Source organism: Dipodomys merriami, unplaced genomic scaffold, assembly GCF_024711535.1.
Source record: "Dipodomys merriami isolate MVZ:Mamm:240054 unplaced genomic scaffold, mDipMer1.0.p SCAF_9, whole genome shotgun sequence".
NCBI classification, from domain to species: Eukaryota; Metazoa; Chordata; class Mammalia; order Rodentia; family Heteromyidae; genus Dipodomys; species Dipodomys merriami.
Genome location: NW_027206512.1, coordinates 14440457 through 14460837, shown reverse-complemented (window position 1 = coordinate 14460837; position 20381 = coordinate 14440457). Strand labels below are relative to the sequence as shown.

General features: G+C 41.5%; 1 protein-coding gene across 1 annotated transcript in view; it reads right to left on the bottom strand.

Moving 5' to 3' along the window:
• Nucleotides 1–16296: 16296 nt before the first annotated feature.
• The window catches only part of Helq (helicase, POLQ like), a 40257-nt gene continuing 36172 nt past the window's right edge, over nt 16297–20381 (bottom strand). Inside the window, exons 17-18 of the mRNA XM_070013164.1 lie at nt 20008–20142; nt 16297–16833 (exon numbers count right to left, since the gene is read on the bottom strand). Of these exons, the coding sequence (XP_069869265.1) occupies nt 16726–16833; nt 20008–20142 (243 nt within the window). The 3' untranslated portion in view covers nt 16297–16725. The remainder of the gene's footprint in view (nt 16834–20007; nt 20143–20381) is intronic.

Sequence of the window (20381 nt, the reverse complement as noted above, 5' to 3'; positions counted from 1 at the left end):
AGAATAAATACAGAATAGTTAAAAGAATCATACGTGTATCGGAATGAACTCCAGGAAATGGAACCAAGAGGGGTTTTTTTCTTTGTTGTTTCTGATTTTGTTTTTTTCCCATCTTGTTTGTTAATTTATTTGTCTTGGGAGAGTTAGAAGGGGCCCAGAAATGGAGAGACAATGGGTGTACAAATGCAGCAGTGGTACTCACTATGCAACTTGTGGGTGAAGATGGGAGGGAAAAACTGGGAAAGGGTGAGGGAAGAGGTAACATTGTGCAAAAAGAAATGCACTCTTTACTTGACTTATGTAACTCTACATCACCTTTATAATAACAGTAAAAAACAAAAATTTAAAAAAGCACACCTGTACGTAAATATTTTGGAGCTAAAGGAACTGTATATATTTGATATGAAACCATTATAAAGAATTTGGCCCATAGCACACTATTTTAGCTTTGTAATTCCCAATTATGTGTGTAATTGAGCAATTTATTTCATTTATAATTTTACATTCAAGTGTTTTAAGTTGCGTTTATTAGATTTTTTTTCCTGTGCTGGTACCCAGGGCTTGAACTCAGGACCTCACACTCTCACTTGGCTTTCTTGCTCATGGCTGGCAGTCTATCACTTGAACCACACCTTGGCATATTGCTGGTTAACTGGAGATGAATTCTCCCAGATAATTTTGCCCAGATCCTACAGGTCTGATCTCAACCTCCTGAGTAGCCAAGATTACAGGCATGAGCACCAGTAAGTTATTCAAATTACTAAATTACTACTATATTCAAATTACAACTATTACTTTCTTCAAATTACTATATAAGTAATATGTTACTACATTATAAATCATTTTATGTATTAATTGTATTGATTTATTAGATATACTTTATTATTAAAATATATTGTCTTCATTAATATATAATTAATATTATTTAAGTTACTTAAAACAGTTAAACTATTTAAATGGCTATAGTTGAAATATATATCTATATATATTTTGGTCTGGTCATGGGGCCTGAACTCTGGGCCTGGGCACTGTCCCTCAGCTGTTCAGCTCAAGGCTAGCGCTCTACCACTTGAGCCACAGTACCACTCCCGACTTTTTTCTTTTTGCTTAGGGAGGAATCAAACCCAGGGCCTCAGGCATGCAAGGCAAGCGCTCTACCACTGAGCCACCTTCCCAGCCCCTAGTTGAAATATTTAAAGGAATTTATGGTGAATTAAATTGTAAGTTTTTAAATTGCCTAGCATTACAAGTCAAATTACATGCCTGAAAAAGACTTATTTCTTAAGAAATTATTAGATTTGTTAAAGAATTTGAATGCTTCTTATTACTATTATTTTCTGATATTGACTTGAAGAACTGAAGGCCTCAAGTTTGCTCTGCTAGCTTGCTCTGTGAGCTTGCTCACAGATGACACTCGACCACTCCAGCCACAACCTCCAGCCCAGCTTTTCACTGGTTAAGTGGAGACAGTCTTGAAGACTTCATCTGTTTTGGCTAGCCTTGAACAGTCATCTGCCAGATCACAGTCTCATGGGCGTGAGCTACTTGCTAGTTTTTAAAGGCAAGAAAATGTGAAAATGTAGAAAAGCCTTTTTTGCTGACTATGTGGGACAGAGGAAGACATTTGCCTCAAACGAGCAGAGAGCACAGGTATGTGAAATAGAAATAGGATCCAAGTAAGAGGAAGAACCGGTTTCTCTCACCCAAGCTTCTTATTGGCTTTTTTTTCTTTGCTCGCCATTGTAAGTTCTAACATAACTTGAGCTATGACTACGTCTGTGAATTCATATGACACAGAAGCCCTAGGTCCTGACACTACCATGTAAGAGGCTTGTACCATCAATTTTCTATTATCATATTCTCTAAGCACACTTTAAAACTCACCACCAGCCCTGGATATCTCAGATATGAATTCCTCCTCTTTGAGTTATTCAGCTGGCTATTTGTTCTATCCAGATTCTTCTGTGGACTTCCTGGGTATAAATCAGAACTTTTGGAAGCAGCCTAGTGATTTTTCCATCATTAGGCTCCTATATACTGTTATTTCCCAGAATGAGAATTCCTTAAGTGGTATCCTGGCAGCTCAAATAAAGGAACACACCTTTCAAAGTGTTCATTTGCATCCTGAGCATCATTTAATCTCCCAGAGACATCTAGTTTTCAGTTTTTATCTCCTTAATTGACTTTCTAGTTGCTTTGCTAACTAATCTCAGTGACGTTATATCATGTTGCTTAGAAAACACTAAAAACATTGAACTACTGTGAAACATTTCAATGTCATATGCAAAGAGTGTCATTTTGTTGTTGTTGTTTTTGGTGCTGGTCCTGGAGCTTGAACTCAGGGCTCTGGTGCTGTTAAGCTTTTGGATTCAAATCTAGTGTTCTACCAGCTGAACTCAGGGCCTGAGTGCTGTTAAGCTTTTGGACTCAAGGCTAGTGTTCTACTAGCTAGGGTTCTACCATTTGAGCCAGAGCTCCACTTCTGGCTGTTTTCTTTTCTTTTCATTTTTTTGAGATAAGAATCTCACAGGTTTTCTTGCTCAGTCTAGTTTTGAACTGCAATCCTCAGATCTTAGCCTTCTGACTAAAAGGGTGTCATTTCTTAAATGTGAAGTTAATGCTATTTTCCGTGTTCCATGAATGTGTTTGCCTACTATTCCATGACCCATTCAGATTTAGTTCTGTGCAGTCAGTTTGTACTGTATGATGGGTATTGTTTCCTGGCCACCACCAATTGACTGAGAAAGGAAATCTAACTTAAGTTTTGTATTTTAATATTTTGGTGGTCACGGGGCTTGAACTCAGGGGAGTTTTTGTGCTCAAAGCTAGTGCTCTGCCACTTTGAGCCACAGCTCCACTTCTGCTTTGGGGTGATTAGTTGGAGATAAGAGTCTCATGCACTTTTGTGCCCAGGCTGTCTTCAAACGGCAATCCTCAGATCTCAGCTACCTGAGTAGCTAGGATTTCAGGTGTGAGCCACCAGCACACAGCTTGCTCATTTAAGTTTGATCACTGCTTCTGGGAAATGGGACTTAGCCCGAAGAAGGTCGGTTGCTGGTATAGAAACACCAGGTCCTTTTAAGGAGAGTGTGAGGCTGATGGATTGGTGTACTGCAACTGGCTGGTGAACCCTCCAGCCAAGCAGGGAAGGTAGAATAGCCATGTCCAGCAAAGCAAAGGCAGAAAAGGGCTAAGAGGCATGGCAGACACAGCAGCTGCTTTCTGGCAGTTCCTGCTTCAGGCTTTGTCCCTGTGACATGGGTATAACTCTGACCTTGGAATCCGATATGTATACTAAGTTTACAAAGAAACCTCTTTCATCCTACCACAAGGCCTGTCTCTTGCTTGTAAACCAATCGACTTCGATTCAGTAAAAGCCATTTACAAAGTATTACTCATAGAATCTTTCATTAAAAAAACACCTTTTTAAGATAAAAAATCAATGGTAATTTTAAACGAATCATATCCAAACAGTTTGACTGGCTTTTACTGCATTAGCTATGTCCAGCTCCATATATATCTGCTGTTTATAATCCTCCAGGCCTACAGCCCTTTGTTATTTATATTATAGCCTGAATGGACTAAAGCAGTGAATGAACTGTAAGTTCCTTCCCTCTTCTTTCTTTGCTGATGGATGACAGGACCATTAGGTGAGGACAGGCTATATCCCTTGGAGTCTGAGTTAACAGAAAGTGCTGAATTGAGGAAGATATACCTGGCCTTTAGGCTGGGCTTTGCCAACACTTACAGAGCTCTCCTATCTTGCTTGCAGAAGCTTGTTTCTAAACAAATGTCTCAGTGTATTTTCATGAGTCTGTAACGGGACATGGGGAAACTCAGAAAGAAGCTCACAGAAGATCACAGAGCAATCAGCCATGGGAAAAGGCTACCACCTCACAGGTTTTTAAGCAGAGGGAAAATTTTTGTAACATTAATTAGGCAGCTACAAAATTGCTGAGGTGGTCTTAAAGAGAGGCCTGTAAGCTCAGCCTCTAATGGTTCTCCAGATGTGTGGCCGATTTGTCGCCCAGGGAATCTCCCTGGGGTAATGGACATAAAGACACATGTTCTTAACCTTGATCCAACACCATAAACATCATGACACCTCAGTGGAAATTCCTCTACAGCATCTTCAAAATTTAAAAAAAAAGAAAAAAGAAAACCCCAGTGGATCTAGGGGACATTACAAGAAAGGTGGTCCCTCTTGACCTTCACAACAACCACCGCCACCTCAACACTTACAGATACCATGGACCACATAAAGCCATTCATATCACTTAGTTTATAAAATCCCAGGACTGAAGACATGGCTCAAGTGGCAAGGTGCCTGCCTAGAAAGTGCTAGTCTTTGAGTTCAAATCCCAGCACTGCCGATGATGATGATGATGATGATGATGATGATGATGATGATGATGATGATGATGATGATGATGATAGAATTGAGGGTATGGCTCAACAGGTAGAGCACAAGCCTTGAGCAAAAATAAAAAAGTCAAATAAACTGGGCACTGTTGGCTTACACCTGTAATCCTAGCTACTCAGGAGGCTGAGATCTGAGGAGCACAGTTCTAAGCCAACCCAGACAGGAAAGTCCGTAAGACCCTTATCTCCAAAAGCAACTCAAAAAAAGTTGGAAGGGGTGCTGTGGCTCAAGTGGTAGAGCACTAACCTTGAGCACATAGAGGTTCAGGGACAACTTCCAGGCCCTGAGTTCAAGCCCTAAGACTGTCAAAAAAAAAAAAAGCTAAGTAAGAGCAAAAGCTTCTGAATTCAAGCCCCGTACAGCCCATACACAAACACAAAACATTCCTATCAGATGCTGTCATTATCCCCATGTTATAGGCAAGGAAACTAAGATGAGGAGAGATTAAGCACAAGGTCACAAGCATGAAAAGTAGCATAAGAATCATGCACCCATCTCCTGAGTATCAAGCCATTGCATGTCTAGAACCCAACTGCAAGGAATTCTGGGAAGCAGTGTGTTTGTTTGTTTGTTTGTTTGTTGTGGTAGCTGTGTAGTTGGCTGCTCATCATCTCCATCCATAACTCGAAGGCCCAGGCTCAACAGGAAAATGAAGTCACAATGCCTGGAGATCATCCAAAGCATCTAATCTGCTTGTCATCTTCCACCCTAAGATTAGCTCAGCACCAAACCCTATCAAAGCAATACAGATGGCATTTAGATTAGTACACATTTCTGTTTGAATGAAGTTGAAATCGGTGTTATTTTATAAATAAAAATGTTACAAACTTGGCATGGAGGCACATACCTATAACTCTATCACTAGAAGGCTGAGGGTAGAAGAGCAAGAGTTCAAGGCCAGCTGGGTACCAGTGGCTCATGCCTGTAATCCTAGATACTCAGGAAGCTAAGCTCTGAGGATCAAACTAGGAAAGTCTATGAGATGCATATCTCCAGTTAAACAGCAGCAGCAGCAGCAGCAGCAGCAGCAGCAGCAGAAGACGACGAAGAAGAAGAAGACGAAGAAGAAGAAGACGAAGAAGAAGAAGAAGAAGAAGAAGAAGAAGAAGAAGAAGAAGAAGAAGAAGAAGAAGAAGAAGAAGAAGAAGAAGAAGAAGAAGGAAGAAGAAGAAGAAGAAGAAGAAGAAGAAGAAGAAGAAGAAGAAGAAGAAGAAGAAGAAGAAGAAGAAGAAGAAGAAGAAGAAGAAGAAAGAAGAAGAGAAACTGTGGCTCAAGTGGTAAAATGCTAGCCTTGAGGGAAAAAAGCTTAGGGACAGTGAGCTTAGGGACAGTGCCACTCCTTGAGTTCAAGCCCTAAGACTGGCATAAAAACCAAAATAAAAAAGTTCAAGGCAAGGCAAGAGACATGGTTCAAATGGTAGAGAGCCTGCCAGAAAGCACTAATTCCTGAGTTCAATCCCTAGTATTACCCATCACTTAAACGAAGGAGTTAAAGGTGAGCCTTGCCTACAAAGGGACAAGAAGAAAAACAACAATAATAAAAAATAGAAAAATAGAAAAAGAAACTGTTCTTGGGGCTGGAAAGGTGGCTCAGTGGTAGAGCGCTTGCCTTGCATGTCAGAGGCCCTGGGTTCGATTCCTCAACACCACATAAGCAAAAAGAAAAAGCTGGAAGTGGCGCTGTGGCTCAAGTGGTAGAGCACTAGCCTTGAGCTGAAGAGCTGAGGGACAGCGCCCAGGCCCAGAGTTCAGGCCCCACGACCAGACCCAAAAAAACCCAAAACTGTTCTTAAATAATAATTACAAATACAATGGACTCAACTGTCACCTTTGGTGACAAGATTTCCCTGTGGTTTGAATACTTTCATTTATTCATTGCATTCTCTACTGATAAATATCTGTGTCTTTTCTATAGCTGCCATACTTGTGGGGCTTAACCAGGAACTCTTCACACACTTAGAGGCTAGAAATCCAAGATGGACGAGTCAGGTGGGATGGTTTCTCCAAGGCCTCTACCTGTGTCCTCATGTGGCCTTTTCTTATCTCTCTTTAAAAACAAAAAAAAAAAACAAAACACCAGTCATACTGCATTGTTACTCAATCTGATGACTTCATTTTACATTGATTATGCTTTTAAAGACTGTCATCTCCAAATATAATAGGAGGCTTTGGGCTTCCACATAAGATTTTTTAAAGGCAGGGCACCCAACTAAACAGCTTTTGTTTCATTTTCAACTCTAATTTAGTTTTTGATTACTCCTACATCATCTTTTAATTGTACCCTTTTCTCTTCACTTGACATGTGATGATTGACATTGTGACTTACCTGTTGTTTTATGCTTGACTTTTCTACAGGTTGAGCTGTTGGCAGAGAAACCTGAATCACCTTTGGTTTGTGTTTTCAGGCCTCCCGCAGGTGCTTATAGTGATCTTTTGTGATCGGTGCTCTTCCTTGCTTTGGTCTCTCTGAGGGCCACACTCCACTTTTTCTAATATTTAAAATATGTAAAGCAGAATACAGAAAGGTAGATAGGTTTCATGCAAATTTATTAACATCTTATTTGCATCCGCCAAATTTAGGATTTAGTATTTTAGGTTTTTTTTCTTGTTTTTGTATAAGGCAACAGAAACACACTGATGACTTTGACAAGCTTAACATGAACTCCAGGAATGTTACCACCAGCATGACCTCTGTGACCAAATCCAACCACCATGGTTTGCGTAGCTACATTGAGTAGCTTTCACTGCCTGAACAGATCTTTGTGGTACTTTCATATTTGGCGTTGACCCTTACATTTCTCAGCATAAATCAAGAGTGCTCACAAATTCTCCTCAGGGCTCAGGTTTAAGAGATATATACAAATGTGTTCCTTGTTTGTGCCACCCCGGGACCGTTGGTTTCTACAGAGCTTTGTCTTGGCCATGAGACCTTGACTTTGTGCATTTTGCCAGCACTGCAGGCTTGAGCTAAAAAGTGAGTCAGGACAGGGCTAAGGTGTTGATAATTATTAAAAATTCTCAAGGGCAACAACAGTCTAGTGTCTAGATATGATCTTAGTGGGTACAGCAGGTTACAATTTATGACCGCTCAGATTGAAAAATACCCTTTATCGTATGCTCTGTGAAAATGGACTGGCCCTTTCCATCAGAGGGTGCTGGAAAGACACTTGAGGATGAAGGGACTTCTAATTCCAGTTCTTCCATTATCCATCCACCCAGGGAGGAGCCAAGCTGTAAGGCTCCTTGAGGTGGAGGTGTGCAGGCTGGAGCTGCCTGGCCTTTGCTGGTCCTTGTTCTGTTGCTGAGCATTGACTGATGTCATGGCTGCTCCTGTGCTGGAGAATAGGCAAGGGACTCGGCTGTGCTTTCTTTTACCTGCCTCTGGTGATCCCACACCGGACTAATGGTGGAGGGACAGAGGCTGGTCCTCCCCTCTGCAGAGGGCGAACACCGTTGAAGCTTATGTTCTAGAACAGCTCCCTTGGGTCAGCCTGAGGATAAACTTCCACTGAGACCCATCCAGTTGCCCTCCCTTGCTTCTCTGGAGAGCTTGGCCTAGGCCCCTTTTCCAGCATGCCAGGGCACAATTCTGCCAGGTTCTGCTCCTGCCTCACCTGATCCCATGGCAGAGCTGAATCGAAGAGGTTCCCCCAAGACAGGAGCATCTCAGAGGAAAGTGGAGAAGACACAGCTGGCAAAGAGGGCTTTGCTTCTTGTCCCAATACCATTGGTCTCAGTTCCCTCCTCTGTTGGGAGGAGCAGAGTTAGATGGAGATAGGCAGAGACATCAGCACCCTCTGTGTCAAAAAGAAAGAGAAGAGGGGGTGGGGAAGAACCCAGCCAATGCCATCAAATTAGTTTGTAAAGCATGTCTGCTGCACTGAAAGGATATACCACACCCTGTGGAGCTTAAACCAACAGAAACTTAGTCTCACAATCCCAGAGACTAGAAGTCTGAAATCAGAGAGACCATCTATATTTTGTAGACACATCACCCCAGTGAGGTGCTGGGCAAGGAACCCAGGGCCTCCTGCATGCTAGGCAAGTGGTGCCCAGCCCCATCTCTGACTGTTAAAAGGGTAACTGTAATGCTGGATGTGAGGCCTACTCTCTCCAGTGTCTAGCTTAACTGCCTGTATCTGCAATGATCGATTTCCAGATAGACTTGACTAAGGACAAAAAGGTTTAATAAAGACAATTGGAATTTTAGGGGAATAAATGGGGAACAAAAATGTTGGAGATGTTTGTGACACAGGTATGACTGTCTTTCTGTCATCTTCCTAGTCATGACTCTCTCTGAAAGGGAATTGGTAGAGATTGTCAACTCGTCTTTCTAGTAGACTTTCTCCAAAGAGATGTATGGCAACTTCATTTCTTAAGTTTCCACTTTTCATCCAGTAAGAGAAGCTCCCAGAGATGATGCTTTCTGCATCTGTAGAATCTCAAAGGGCTTTTATTTAAAATAATCCGTGAGCTGGGAATATGACTTAGTGGTAGAGTACTTGCTTAGCATGCATGAAGCCCTGAGTTCAATTCCTCAGGACCACATAAACAGAAAAAGTGGGAAGTGGTGCTGTGGCTCAAGTGGTAGAGTGCTAGCATTGAGTACAGAGAGGCTCAGGGACAGAGCCCAGGCCCTGAGTTCAAGCCTCAGGACTGGCTCTGCAGCTCCCGGGGTTGGGGGGGGGGGTGGAGATCCTCATAGGCTAAAATTGAGTGCCTGGTGGGCAATGGAGCCTGAAAAATGCCAATGTCCAAACTAGGCCATGTAATTTAGAGAAGACAGGAACAGAGAATGGTCCTAAGAATGAGCAGGCAAACAAGCAGCCCATCCCTTTACCTTATTTATTTATTATTTATTGTATCACTACTGGGGCTTGAATTCAAGGCCTGGACACTGATCCTTAGCTATTTTTTTTATTTTCCCACTCAAGTCTGATGCTCTGTCACTTGAGCCACAACTCCACTTCTGGCTTTTTGGTGGTTAGTTGAAAATAGGTCTTATGAACTTTCGGTGGACTAGCTTTAATTTGTGATCCTCAGATCTCAGCCTCCTGAGTAGTTAGGATTACAGATGTGAGCCACTGGTACCCAACTATTCTCTTTTTCCGTGGTCAACCATGACATGGTTTTCTCATGTACCTCTTACATAGCATTCCATTGTAAGGGGAGCAATGCCTACTCCTCAAATGTCAAGTCCAACAGTTCACTCCTGTTTAACTTGCTGACTTAAAGGTATTGTCTAAGTAGCGTGAAGAGCTTTTTGTCTGAGACTTCCACCAACAGTCACATATGTGAAACTAGTTATCTAATTGGTCAGTGGAATATGGAGTAGAGCTCATCTCCTTCTCAGCCACGTGAGTTACCTGTGGAACAATTTCATTGCAATTACCTACAGAACAGCCAGGGCCTCAAGACCCCAACCTTCTGATTCAGGAAAGACCTCCAAGTTCACAAAGGAAAAATGGCAATCTAGAATGGGTTTTTGTGGTTTTAGCTTTCTTAGTGCTCTGTGTCAGACATTGAATTCCAATCAACCATTATTTATTAATGAAACCACCAGCCATTAAAAATCTGTAAGCTTCCAGTTGCATAATGGGAATAAGTAATGGGAAAGACTCTTCCTCATTGTTGAATTGACAAGAAGGGTTAACAGGTTAGAATCTTCTCCTGTCTCAGAGACAGACAACAACAACACCACATAAGTCTGAGGGGAGCCAGGCTCCCCTGAAGTACAAGCTGCCCACTTAGCAGAAGGGCAGCTGTAGCAGCTGTTGAGCCTGCTTTTTTGCCTGTGGCAGTATTCACTTGGGGATCAGTCTATTTTTCTTTCTGTGTGGACTCGTGCCCTATTTTCTTGTTTCTCTCAAGGACGTCTGAAAGATCACGTTTCTCTAGCCTAACATCTTGGCAAAGGAGGGCATTTTGGGCAGCAGGACCATTAATGATAGTAGGTGTTCGTATAAATCTTGGCAGCCAGGGCTCAAGGGAAGGCAGTGACCTGATTACTGACAGCTGTTAGAGCCTCGTTTCTCTGTGTTTTAGCTTCCCCAGCAGAATGACACAGACGCCACCATCATTAACATTTAATTTAGATTTAGTATGTCTGCACAGGCCTGGACAACTAAAGTACAGGCTGTTGCCTATGAAAGTTCATCTCCTCTGGAGGTCATTCTGAACAGCACCTGCTCAGGCCCAGGTGAGGGCCCAAGGAAGCTTTTCAAGGTTACTGGAGTTCCTAAAGTTGTGTCTCTGCTGCAGGAGCCCAAAACACATACCTAAGAGCTCTGCCAAGAGCTAGGACAAGTTTTGCAAACTGATCGTCCTACTCAGGTCTCCTGTGATATTGGGGGAAAAAATTAAAAAATACGACCCAAAGAAAGTAGATTCACATCCTCTTTTCCAAATATTTTTTCCATGATCATAAAAAGAACTCACGGGCTGGGAAGGTGACTCGGTGGTAGAGTGCTTGCCTTGTATGCATGAGGCCCTGGGTTTGATTCCTCGGCACCACATAAGCAGAAAAAGCTGGAAGTGGCACTGTGGTTCAAGTGGTAGAGTGCTAGCCTTGAGCTGAAGAGCTGAAGGACAGCGCCCAGGCCGAGAGTTCAGGCCCCACAACTGCCAAAAAATAAAAAAATAAAATAAATAAAAATAAAATAATAAAAAAAGAACTCACAATCACAGTAATCCCAGGAGATGAAGAGGCTGTGTGAAGTCCCATATGTTTTCTCACCTTTCCTTATCAGACTGGTTTCACCTCCAAAGTCAATTTTAAGTAATGTGTTTGACATCAACCATGGCTTGGAGCTAAATAAACCCATGAGTCAACACAGCTCATTTAAACTTGTGAAGTTAGCCCCTCAGGAGGGAGAAAAGAACAAACTTCTTAGCAGTACTTTGTACTGTTCCGATTAGGATTAGCTTTATATTGCTGAATTTGTTAGGGTTTTCATTCTGCACTTACATGTATCCAAAAAAAAACTATTCATCCTCCCATCCCCCCTGCCCCCGAATACTAGATAAATGCTCTAAAAATTAGCAGTTGCCTTAATCTTTCTAACATGATCTGAAAAATGACTATGCTGTTCTTCCTGTTTGGGGAGCATTCCAATTTAGAGAATTTAGGCATTAAAATGTACCAAAATTAAGTTAGCCTAAAGGTCAGGACCTAGATTTATAATGGATTGAAGGAAATAAAATATCAATCTGAATTGGTAAGTGCGCTAAGTGGAGCATTTAGAACAAATATTGGAAGATGGCAAAGACACTCTTCTTGACCGGACAGACTCCTTTTAACTAAGCCTCAATCTTTGGCCTATAAAAACAAGAAATTTATTGGGTCCTAGTCGTGCACGCCCTGTAATCCTGGTAACTCAGGAGGCTGAGATCTGAGGATCATGATTCAAAGCCAGCTGGGGAGCCTATGAGACTTTTATTACCAATTAACTACCAGAAAAATCCAGAAGTGGAGCTATGGCTCAAGTGGTAAAGCACTAGTCTTGAGCAAATTAACTCAGGGACAGCACCTAGGCCCTGGGTTTAAGTCCCAGGCCTGGCACAAACCCTTGTCACAAATGATTTTGCTCACTTCCACACAACCCCACCTAAAAGACTCGAATGACACTAATATGACTCTAAGAACCCAACCCTCAGGATTACTCCAAATTCTCTTTCAGAGTCTTCCTGAGAAAGCTTGGTGCTACTAGATTTCCAGTGAAACTTAGTGACAGGTCTCTGACCTTTCCCCAGCCATAAAAGAGTGCGCAAAAGCTTGCAATTGTAGATCCTTGCTCTTCCCCTTTGAGATGTGGATCTTCTACCACACAGAACTGTCAAAGACCTGAGAGATTTTTGGGATGCAAACGTTCACGGAAATGACATCTGTTCTCAGCCTGGCACACCTTTCTCTAACTCACCTCCTGTCATTAAGTGCGGGAAGTTTACATCTCCTCCAGATAAGCACCAATTAACAAATTTAGTCTTTCCACTTGTTCCTCATCCAGCTGCCTCAGCAAAAATGGAACCTGAGCTCAGTTTATACCAGACCTCTTCCCTCCACAGTGTTAAGCTGGGCGCCGGTGGCTCACGCCTGTAATCCTTGCTACTCAGGAGGCTGAGTTCTGAGGATCATGGTTTAAAGCCAGCCTGGGCAGGAAAGTCCATGAGACTTTTATCTCCAATTAATTATCAGAAAACTGGAAGTGGTGCTGTGGCTCAAGTGGTAAAGCACTTGCCTTGAGCTGAAGAGCTGTGGGACAGTGCCCAGGCCCAGGGTTCAAGCCCCAAGACCAACCCTTCCCCACCCCTCCAAAAAAAAAAAGCTCAGGGTTTTTACAGAACAAACTATTTTTCATGCTTTACACTGGCATTGAACTTTACCTTGGGCAAAGAAGAGATGCACTTTCTATTTGTCTCAGCATAATAAATGGACCACAGAGCGACTGGGGACAAAATTGAGAGCTTAAATTTCCTATGACGGTGTCCATGTTACCATCACATCAGTACACCCATGTCATAAATGTCTTTCCTTGATCACAGGGGAAACAAGATGAGAAAGCAGAGATGGCTCCATGCAAACTGTGTGCCTTTGTGGCTTCTTGTTGCTCTAAGAATTCCAGTGTACAGATGGTGTGTCTCATGGTTGCCTTTGTATTCTTTGCTGAAAGAGCACCCATACCCATCTCCTGTGAATGTTTTATCATCCTTAACATGCCTGATTCTCTTGTCCTTCAACATCTAGCACAGCCCATCTCTCTCACAGTTCCCCTCAGACTCTTCTGCTTCTCTCACTTGGTGCCCAGAGCACTCATATTTCATTCTTCATGTCACATTTTATCAGTGGCTCATAGTTCCTGTATTTGTACTTTACTGTTCCTACAGGAAATAAGGATATTTCACTTTATTTACCACCAGTACCTGGCATCAGGCTAAAAATATTGAAATGAGTCAGTAAAATGCACCTAAATATTTTCACTGAGTTTCCAAACAGCCTTGACAAATTTCTACAGAATGATGTTGAACACCTTATTTCTAGGGCAGACAATAACTCCTAGGAATTTATACATAGTCAAGCTAGTGTTATGACATTTGGCACAGAATGAATAGTCAATTGCCTGCGAATTTGTTCCTAATTTTGTCTGATCTTAACACCATATATTACCACAAAAGGAAAGCATTTAGCATATAGCATTATATCTATTTTACACAAGTTGCTGTGAGCCTAGTTTCATAACTCTATTGTAAGAATGTATTTTCTGCCATTTTAAAGAGTTAAGGCTTGAGAAAATGTCCAATTGTTGGAGGCAGTTGCATCTTTCTTCTTCTTGTTTTAATTAATGAGGAACTTCCTGTCATTGACAGGATAAGAGAAAAAAATCTCATTAGATATAAGTTCAATTTAAAATATTGTGAACAAGCAGGGCTTTGGTGGTTTATGCCTATAATACTAGCTACTTAGGAGGATGAGATCTGAGGACTGGGGTTTGAAGCTAGGAAACTCAGTGTGACTCTTATCTCCAATTAACCATCACAAGCCTGAAATGGACCTGTGGCTCAAGTGGTAGAGTGTTAGCTTTAAGCAAAAAAAGTCCAGGAACAGCATCCAGGCTCTGAGTTCATGCCCAAGATTGACACATTAAAAAAAACAAAAATATTGCAAATAGAAATAGTAGGTATGGAAGCCTGGTGCTGGTGGCTCACACCTGTAATCCTAGCTACTCAGGAGGCTGAGATCTGAGGATCCAGGTTCAAAGCTAGCCTGGGCAGGAAAGTCCATGAAACTCTTATCTCCAATAAACCACTAGAAAACCGGAAGTGGCGCTATGACTCAAGTGGTAGAACAGTCTCCTTGAGCTGAAGAGCTGAGGGACAGCGCTCAGGCCTAGAGTTCAAGCCCCACGACCAACCAAAAAAAAAAAAAAAGAAAGAAAGAAAGAAAGAAAGAAATAGTAGGTATGGAGCGATGGAGGAGCCATGGTGGCCTGGCTGTCCCAAGGGCCATGATTGAGAGGCTGCTGCCCATGAACTGGGAGCTGATCCAGCCGTGAGGGGCTGTCCCATGTGGATCAACATCCTGTGCACCGTGCACGGCTGCAGTAAGAACCTGCTCAGCAGTCCTGTGCTCAACATGCACCTGACCTGGTCAAGAACCACTATCTGAAGGATGCCAGGGATGCCATAGTCAATTCATAGTCAATTGAATACTGTACCAAAATTCTATTGCTGTCTAGTTGAAGGATGTTCTCAATTTTCTCTTGTACAGTAGCACTTTACAAAGATGCATGCTGAGAAGAAGCGTTAAGTGCAACAAGTGCAGCAAAGCCTATGGTACTGAGTGGGAAGACACTGGCAAGACCTTCCTGTGCTACCCCACACCAGCAGAACAGCGCGGCTGTCTCACATCTACCGAGTTGGCCATGAAATCACTGCAGAACACAGGAATCCACCTAGTTAAAAAAGGAAAATGGAAAACTATTGGCAAAGTCAGAAATTGAATCATTAAATAACCAGCTTCTCGGCCAGATGCTCAAGAACTCAGGACTAAAACATCACCTCTTTTGAGGACTCTTGAGGCACTAATGCCAGAAAGCAGAGTATCTCAGAACCTCTGAGAAATCCTTAGAAGTTGCTTTTACCAAAGACAAAGTAGCTGCTACAAATGGAGCATGTGCAGTGGCCAAGATTCTACTGAAACATTAGGATGTCATATTTGATGTGTATAAAGACAATCCAGAATGGGGCACAATAATGGCATATAATGCTAGGAAGAAAGGTGAAGTTGATGAAAGGAACACTTAGGAAGGGAAAATGTGGGCACATCATCTATCAAGACAGTAGTATATGAGTAACTGCATGGACTTTAGGCTTGGACTGCATGGATCTGAATCCCTGTTCTTTTCCCACTCTATGGCCTGGGCAAGTAACTCCTGCTGTTTCAGCTTTCTCACCTGTAACTTATTGTGAGGATACTAGCACTTGGCTTACTTGGTAGCTGAAGGGATTAAACTAGCTAAATCACACAAACTACTTAGACTAGTACCTGGCACATGAAAAGTGCTATGTAAATGCATATATATATATATATATATATATATATATATATATGTATGTATAATATGTATGTGTGTGTGTGTGTGTATATATATATATATATATATATATATATTTGTTGTTAGTCATGGGGCTTGAACTCTGGCCTGGGCGCTGTCCCTGCGCTCTTCAGCTCAAGGCAAGCACTCTACCACTTGAGCACAGCGCTACTTTCGGTTTTCTGGTGGTTAATTGGAGATAAAGAGTCTCACTGAGTTTCTTGCCAGGGCTGGCTCTGACTGCCATCCTCTGATCTCAGCCTCCTGAGTAGCTAGGATTATAGGCGTGAACCACTGGCATCTGGTGTGTAGATGCCTATAATATTTAAGTTTAAAATGCTAAGTCACAAAGAACCTAGACTGTGGGCTTACTTGAAAAGTCTATATGCTAGAATTATAATTCTCATTGGGACAGGTAATATTAAGTTGCTAATCTGGTAGCATTCATTCTTCACAGAGGTTTCTGTTTGTGGAATGCAGTCTAGTAGATGCTATGTGGCATCAAAGATAATGAACAAAAAGAAGCTGGGGGAAGGGGCAGAGGGGAAGGCATAAATAAAGACCCACAATGAGGGCTGGGAAGATGGCTCAGTGGTAGAATGCTAGCCTTGAGCTGAAGAGCTGAGGGACAGCGCCCAGGCCCAGAGTTCAGGCCCCACAACTGGACCAAAACAAAAAAAAAGACCCACAATGCTTGAAGAAGGGAAAAAGCACCTGTATTAGGATGAATATAAGATAATTTCATAGACAGTATTCAAACATTTTTACTTGACACTAGAAATGCATGGTTCATTTTCACATTTTTATTTACTGGCAATAACATAAGGCAGTTTTAGGATATGAAAGTCTGAAATTGCAGGGAAAGTCTGGGGATTTCAAATAGTCCAGTTTGATCAAGGGAATGGGTAAGAGAGGGCTGGGAGTGCAGCTCAGTGGGGGAGTGTGTGCTTAGCCTGCATAGAGTAAGAGAATAATGAGAAGTACAGTAATGACGGAGCTATGCTGAGGAAGAATTTTCACAGGGAGATAATGTTGAAGAAGACAGATTATTAGTGAGAAGGTTATGGTAATTACGAGTGAGACAGATTTAAATATAACCACAGTACTCAACATATAATTAAGATATATTTGTAATTTATAGATTTTAAGGATTCTTTAATAAAATATGTATATAATAAATAATTTAGATTTGAAAATGTGCATCACAGAACTTCATTCCTTTTCAATAGAAGGGGCCACAACAACAGGGAAATCAGAGGGCAGCCTCAGCAATTCTTCTACTTCTTCTTGCAAAGCCTCAGCTTTTTCATGCAACAGCATCTGCAATAAAACATCACGTCATGAGACCCCAAATGTACCAGTCTACTAGAAACCTGAATCCATATACATCCATAATCTAGATATTAAAACTAAAATAATGAGACTGAATAAAAATGACCATTTAAGAACAAGGGATTAGCGTTAATGTGGCTGAGGCATTTAGTTAAAACCATTTCAGCTGATCTCTGTGTAAGTAGACCAAACTTAAAGGAGCTTTAACACATCCAAAGATTTGTTTTACTGAAGACCTGGCCACTTAAAAATTAATTTTTAATCTATAAAATCTCATACAATTTTGCAAAATCTTAATTAGCTCCTAAAAGTGTTATCATTTTATTATCCCTCCAAATTTAGTATGCTTTTAAAACTCATCGGTATTTCAAAGAAAAGTTTTATCAAATTACTAAAGTTAACATGGTTAACCTCTGCCTCATTCCCTTCCATTTTCTTTCTTTTTCTGTTGCTTTAAGACAAAAATCTTACTATGTCGGGCAGGTTGGCCTCAAATTTACAATCCTCCTATTTCAGTTTGCTGGAGTTGTAAGTATGTGCCACCACACTCAGAAACATGGTTAATTTCAACAGCAATATACAGGAAAATAGTATTTCTAAATATAGCACATAGCTGGCATAAGGGCACATGTTTGTAACCCCAAGACTTGGGAAGCACAGGCATTCTTGAGTTGAGACCCTGTCTAAAAACAAACAACAACAAAAACAAAATATGGCCCTGAATAATGACGTTCCCTCTTTCGTTCTAAATATCAGGAACAAAATGTTGGCATTAGTTGTATATAGAAGGGTGAAATAATTGTACTTCTTTTGTTATAAAAATTTTGGGGCTTGGAAGGTGGCTCAGTGGTAGAGCGCTTGCCTTGCATGCCAGAGGCCCTGGGTTCAATTCCTCAGCACCACATAAGCAAAAAGAAAAAAGCCCGAAGTGGCGCTGTGGCTCAAGTGGTAGAGCGCTAGCCTTGAGCTAAAGAGCTGAAGGACAGTGCCCAGGTCCAGAGTTCAGGCCCCATGACTGGACCCCCCCCAAAAAATTATATTTAGCTAGGTGCTGGTGGCTCACACCCATAATCCTAGCTACTCAGGACACTGAGGACTGTGGTTTGAAGGAACTTCCATTGGATTCTTATCTCCAATAAACTTCTCATAAACAGCTAGAAATGGCACTGTGACTCAAGTGGTACAGCGCTATCATAGAGCACAGGGAGGCTTAGGGACAGCAGCCAGGCTCTGAGTTCAAGCCCCAGGATTGGCAGAAAATAAATTAATTTATACTTAAAAGTTCAGCAAAATCAGATGAAACAAAACCACTCTACCAATTAGATAGAGCACAACATTACAGAGTGTTATATAAGAAATTAAAATGTAGTTAAGGAGCTGGGCATGGTAGTTCAGATCTATGATCCCTGCACAGGGGAGGTTGAGACAGGAGGATGGGCACATTTGAGGCCTGCCTGGGATACACAGTGAGACTCCATGTCAAAATCAAAAGAAAACAAAACCAGTTTTAAACAAAAAAGTAATTAGGTAAGCTTTTGAAAATCTGATACAATGGTGACCACGTAAAACAAATCTCCCAATACATCCAATGAAAACCACACAGATCAGCAGTAAGTAAATGAATGACACAAAACCTATGGCCATAGAAAGGCCCATAATGCAGCTATTCCAACAGAAAGCCCCATGTAATAGCCCATTACCAGCTGTCAGCCCGGTGATTGACACTCAGCCACATTCTGCCTCTGGAGAATTACAGTCTCCGGCAACATCTAGCCATGATTATATGAAACCCCAAATGAGAGAATCACGTAGCTGAACACTTTTGAATTGTCTAATCAACAACAATACAAACAAAATAAAATGTTTTAAGCCACTAAGTTTTAAAGCAAAATTCTGTTATGCCATTGTATGTACCAGGAAGTATTAGGACTGGAGTCATCAATATGAGTCCACCATAATTTATACGTAAGTATAAACAAATATAGTAGGGGAGTTGGAGGAGGGGAAAGAGAAACAGGCTCTTTTGGAGGGGTGGGAACCCATGAGAGGGGGTTGTGATAACAAGGGTAAGAGAATGAATATGGTCAGAATAGATGGTCTCCATCCATGAAAGCAACAATAACATTGCTTGAAATTGTATTAGGAAGGGAAGAGGTGGTAACAGAGTTAATAGGGGATTGCTGGAGTACAGTATATATATGCATGGCACAATGAAATACCCTTTTGTAGCAAATCTATGATAATTTTAAAAAAGCAAATATAAGCCGGGCGCCGGTGGCTCATGCCTGTAATCCTAGCTACTGAGGAGGATGAGATCTGAGGATCGCGGTTCAAAACCAGCCCGGGCAAGGAAAGTCCGTGAGACTCTTATCTCTAATAAACCACCAGAAAACTGGAATGGCACTGTGGCTCAAGAGGTAGAGCACTCGCCTTGAGCTGAGGGACAGTGCCTAAGCTCAGAGTTCAAGCCCCATGACTGACAAACAAAAAACCAAAAACCAAAAAAGCAAATATATAGTTGAGATCAAGAAGGCAATAAGCCTAAATTGCCATGTAATGGCTTTACCCACATGGAGCAGAAGGGCAACAAGAACCTGGATTGCATCTAGCAAAGGGTAAGAGGAGAGTGAGTGAGAAGTCTGTCAACTTTATTTAGTATTAGAGAAGCACTTAGAGGCAAACACTGGAATAATTACAATAAAAAAGAGCAGATTGGGCTGCAGAGAGTAGAACTCTGATTCAATGCCGGGAATTTAAGAGAAAAAATTTAGCTTGGACATATTGGGATGAATTCTGTAGGAGGAAAAACATCCAAAAATAGAGGAGCTTGATTTCTGAGGCTATAATTCCCTTGTAAGTGAACATGTTCATGAGTAGGAACAAATAATGAGGATGCTGAGAAAGGACTTCTGTAAAGAGGCTGAGGGGAAGCAGAGCCCAATGGCTTCCAGGGGTCTCTGGATTTCAGTGAACCCTGAAAACCAGCTATATTTTTAAGGTGGTCCTTCTCTTAGCAAGTCTTGCATTATACCCAAAATTCTGAGCACATATATTTTTGTGTCTGTAACTGTACACAGCACTCAATACTTTGTTTTGATGTCTAAGGTCTATGGAGGTATGCTATAAAGTATTTTAAAGATAGACAATGATTTACATGCTTACCTTTGCTGATGAAACAATTTGCTTAGCCTGGCGCCTTGATAAATGATCAATGGTCTTTATTAATACTTCTGGATTTGCATTAGCTAAGTGCACTAGAGTTTTGTAACCTGCATTGTACAGCTGTTTTGCCCGACCCTGAAAAGTGTTACAAAAATCATCAGAATCAGAAATGAGATAGGGCAAAAAAAAAAATCCACATGCGAGAGACAAGAATAAACTAATAAACTGTGAAGAAATAACATCTCAGAATCCTGAAGAGGTTTTTAACATGCATTTGGGTATCTCAAATCTGGCTTTGAAGTAGATTTTATGCAGCTAAAACCTGTTGATATGTGCTAAACTCAGGAATGAGAAAGATATTAAGGCACTTAGGT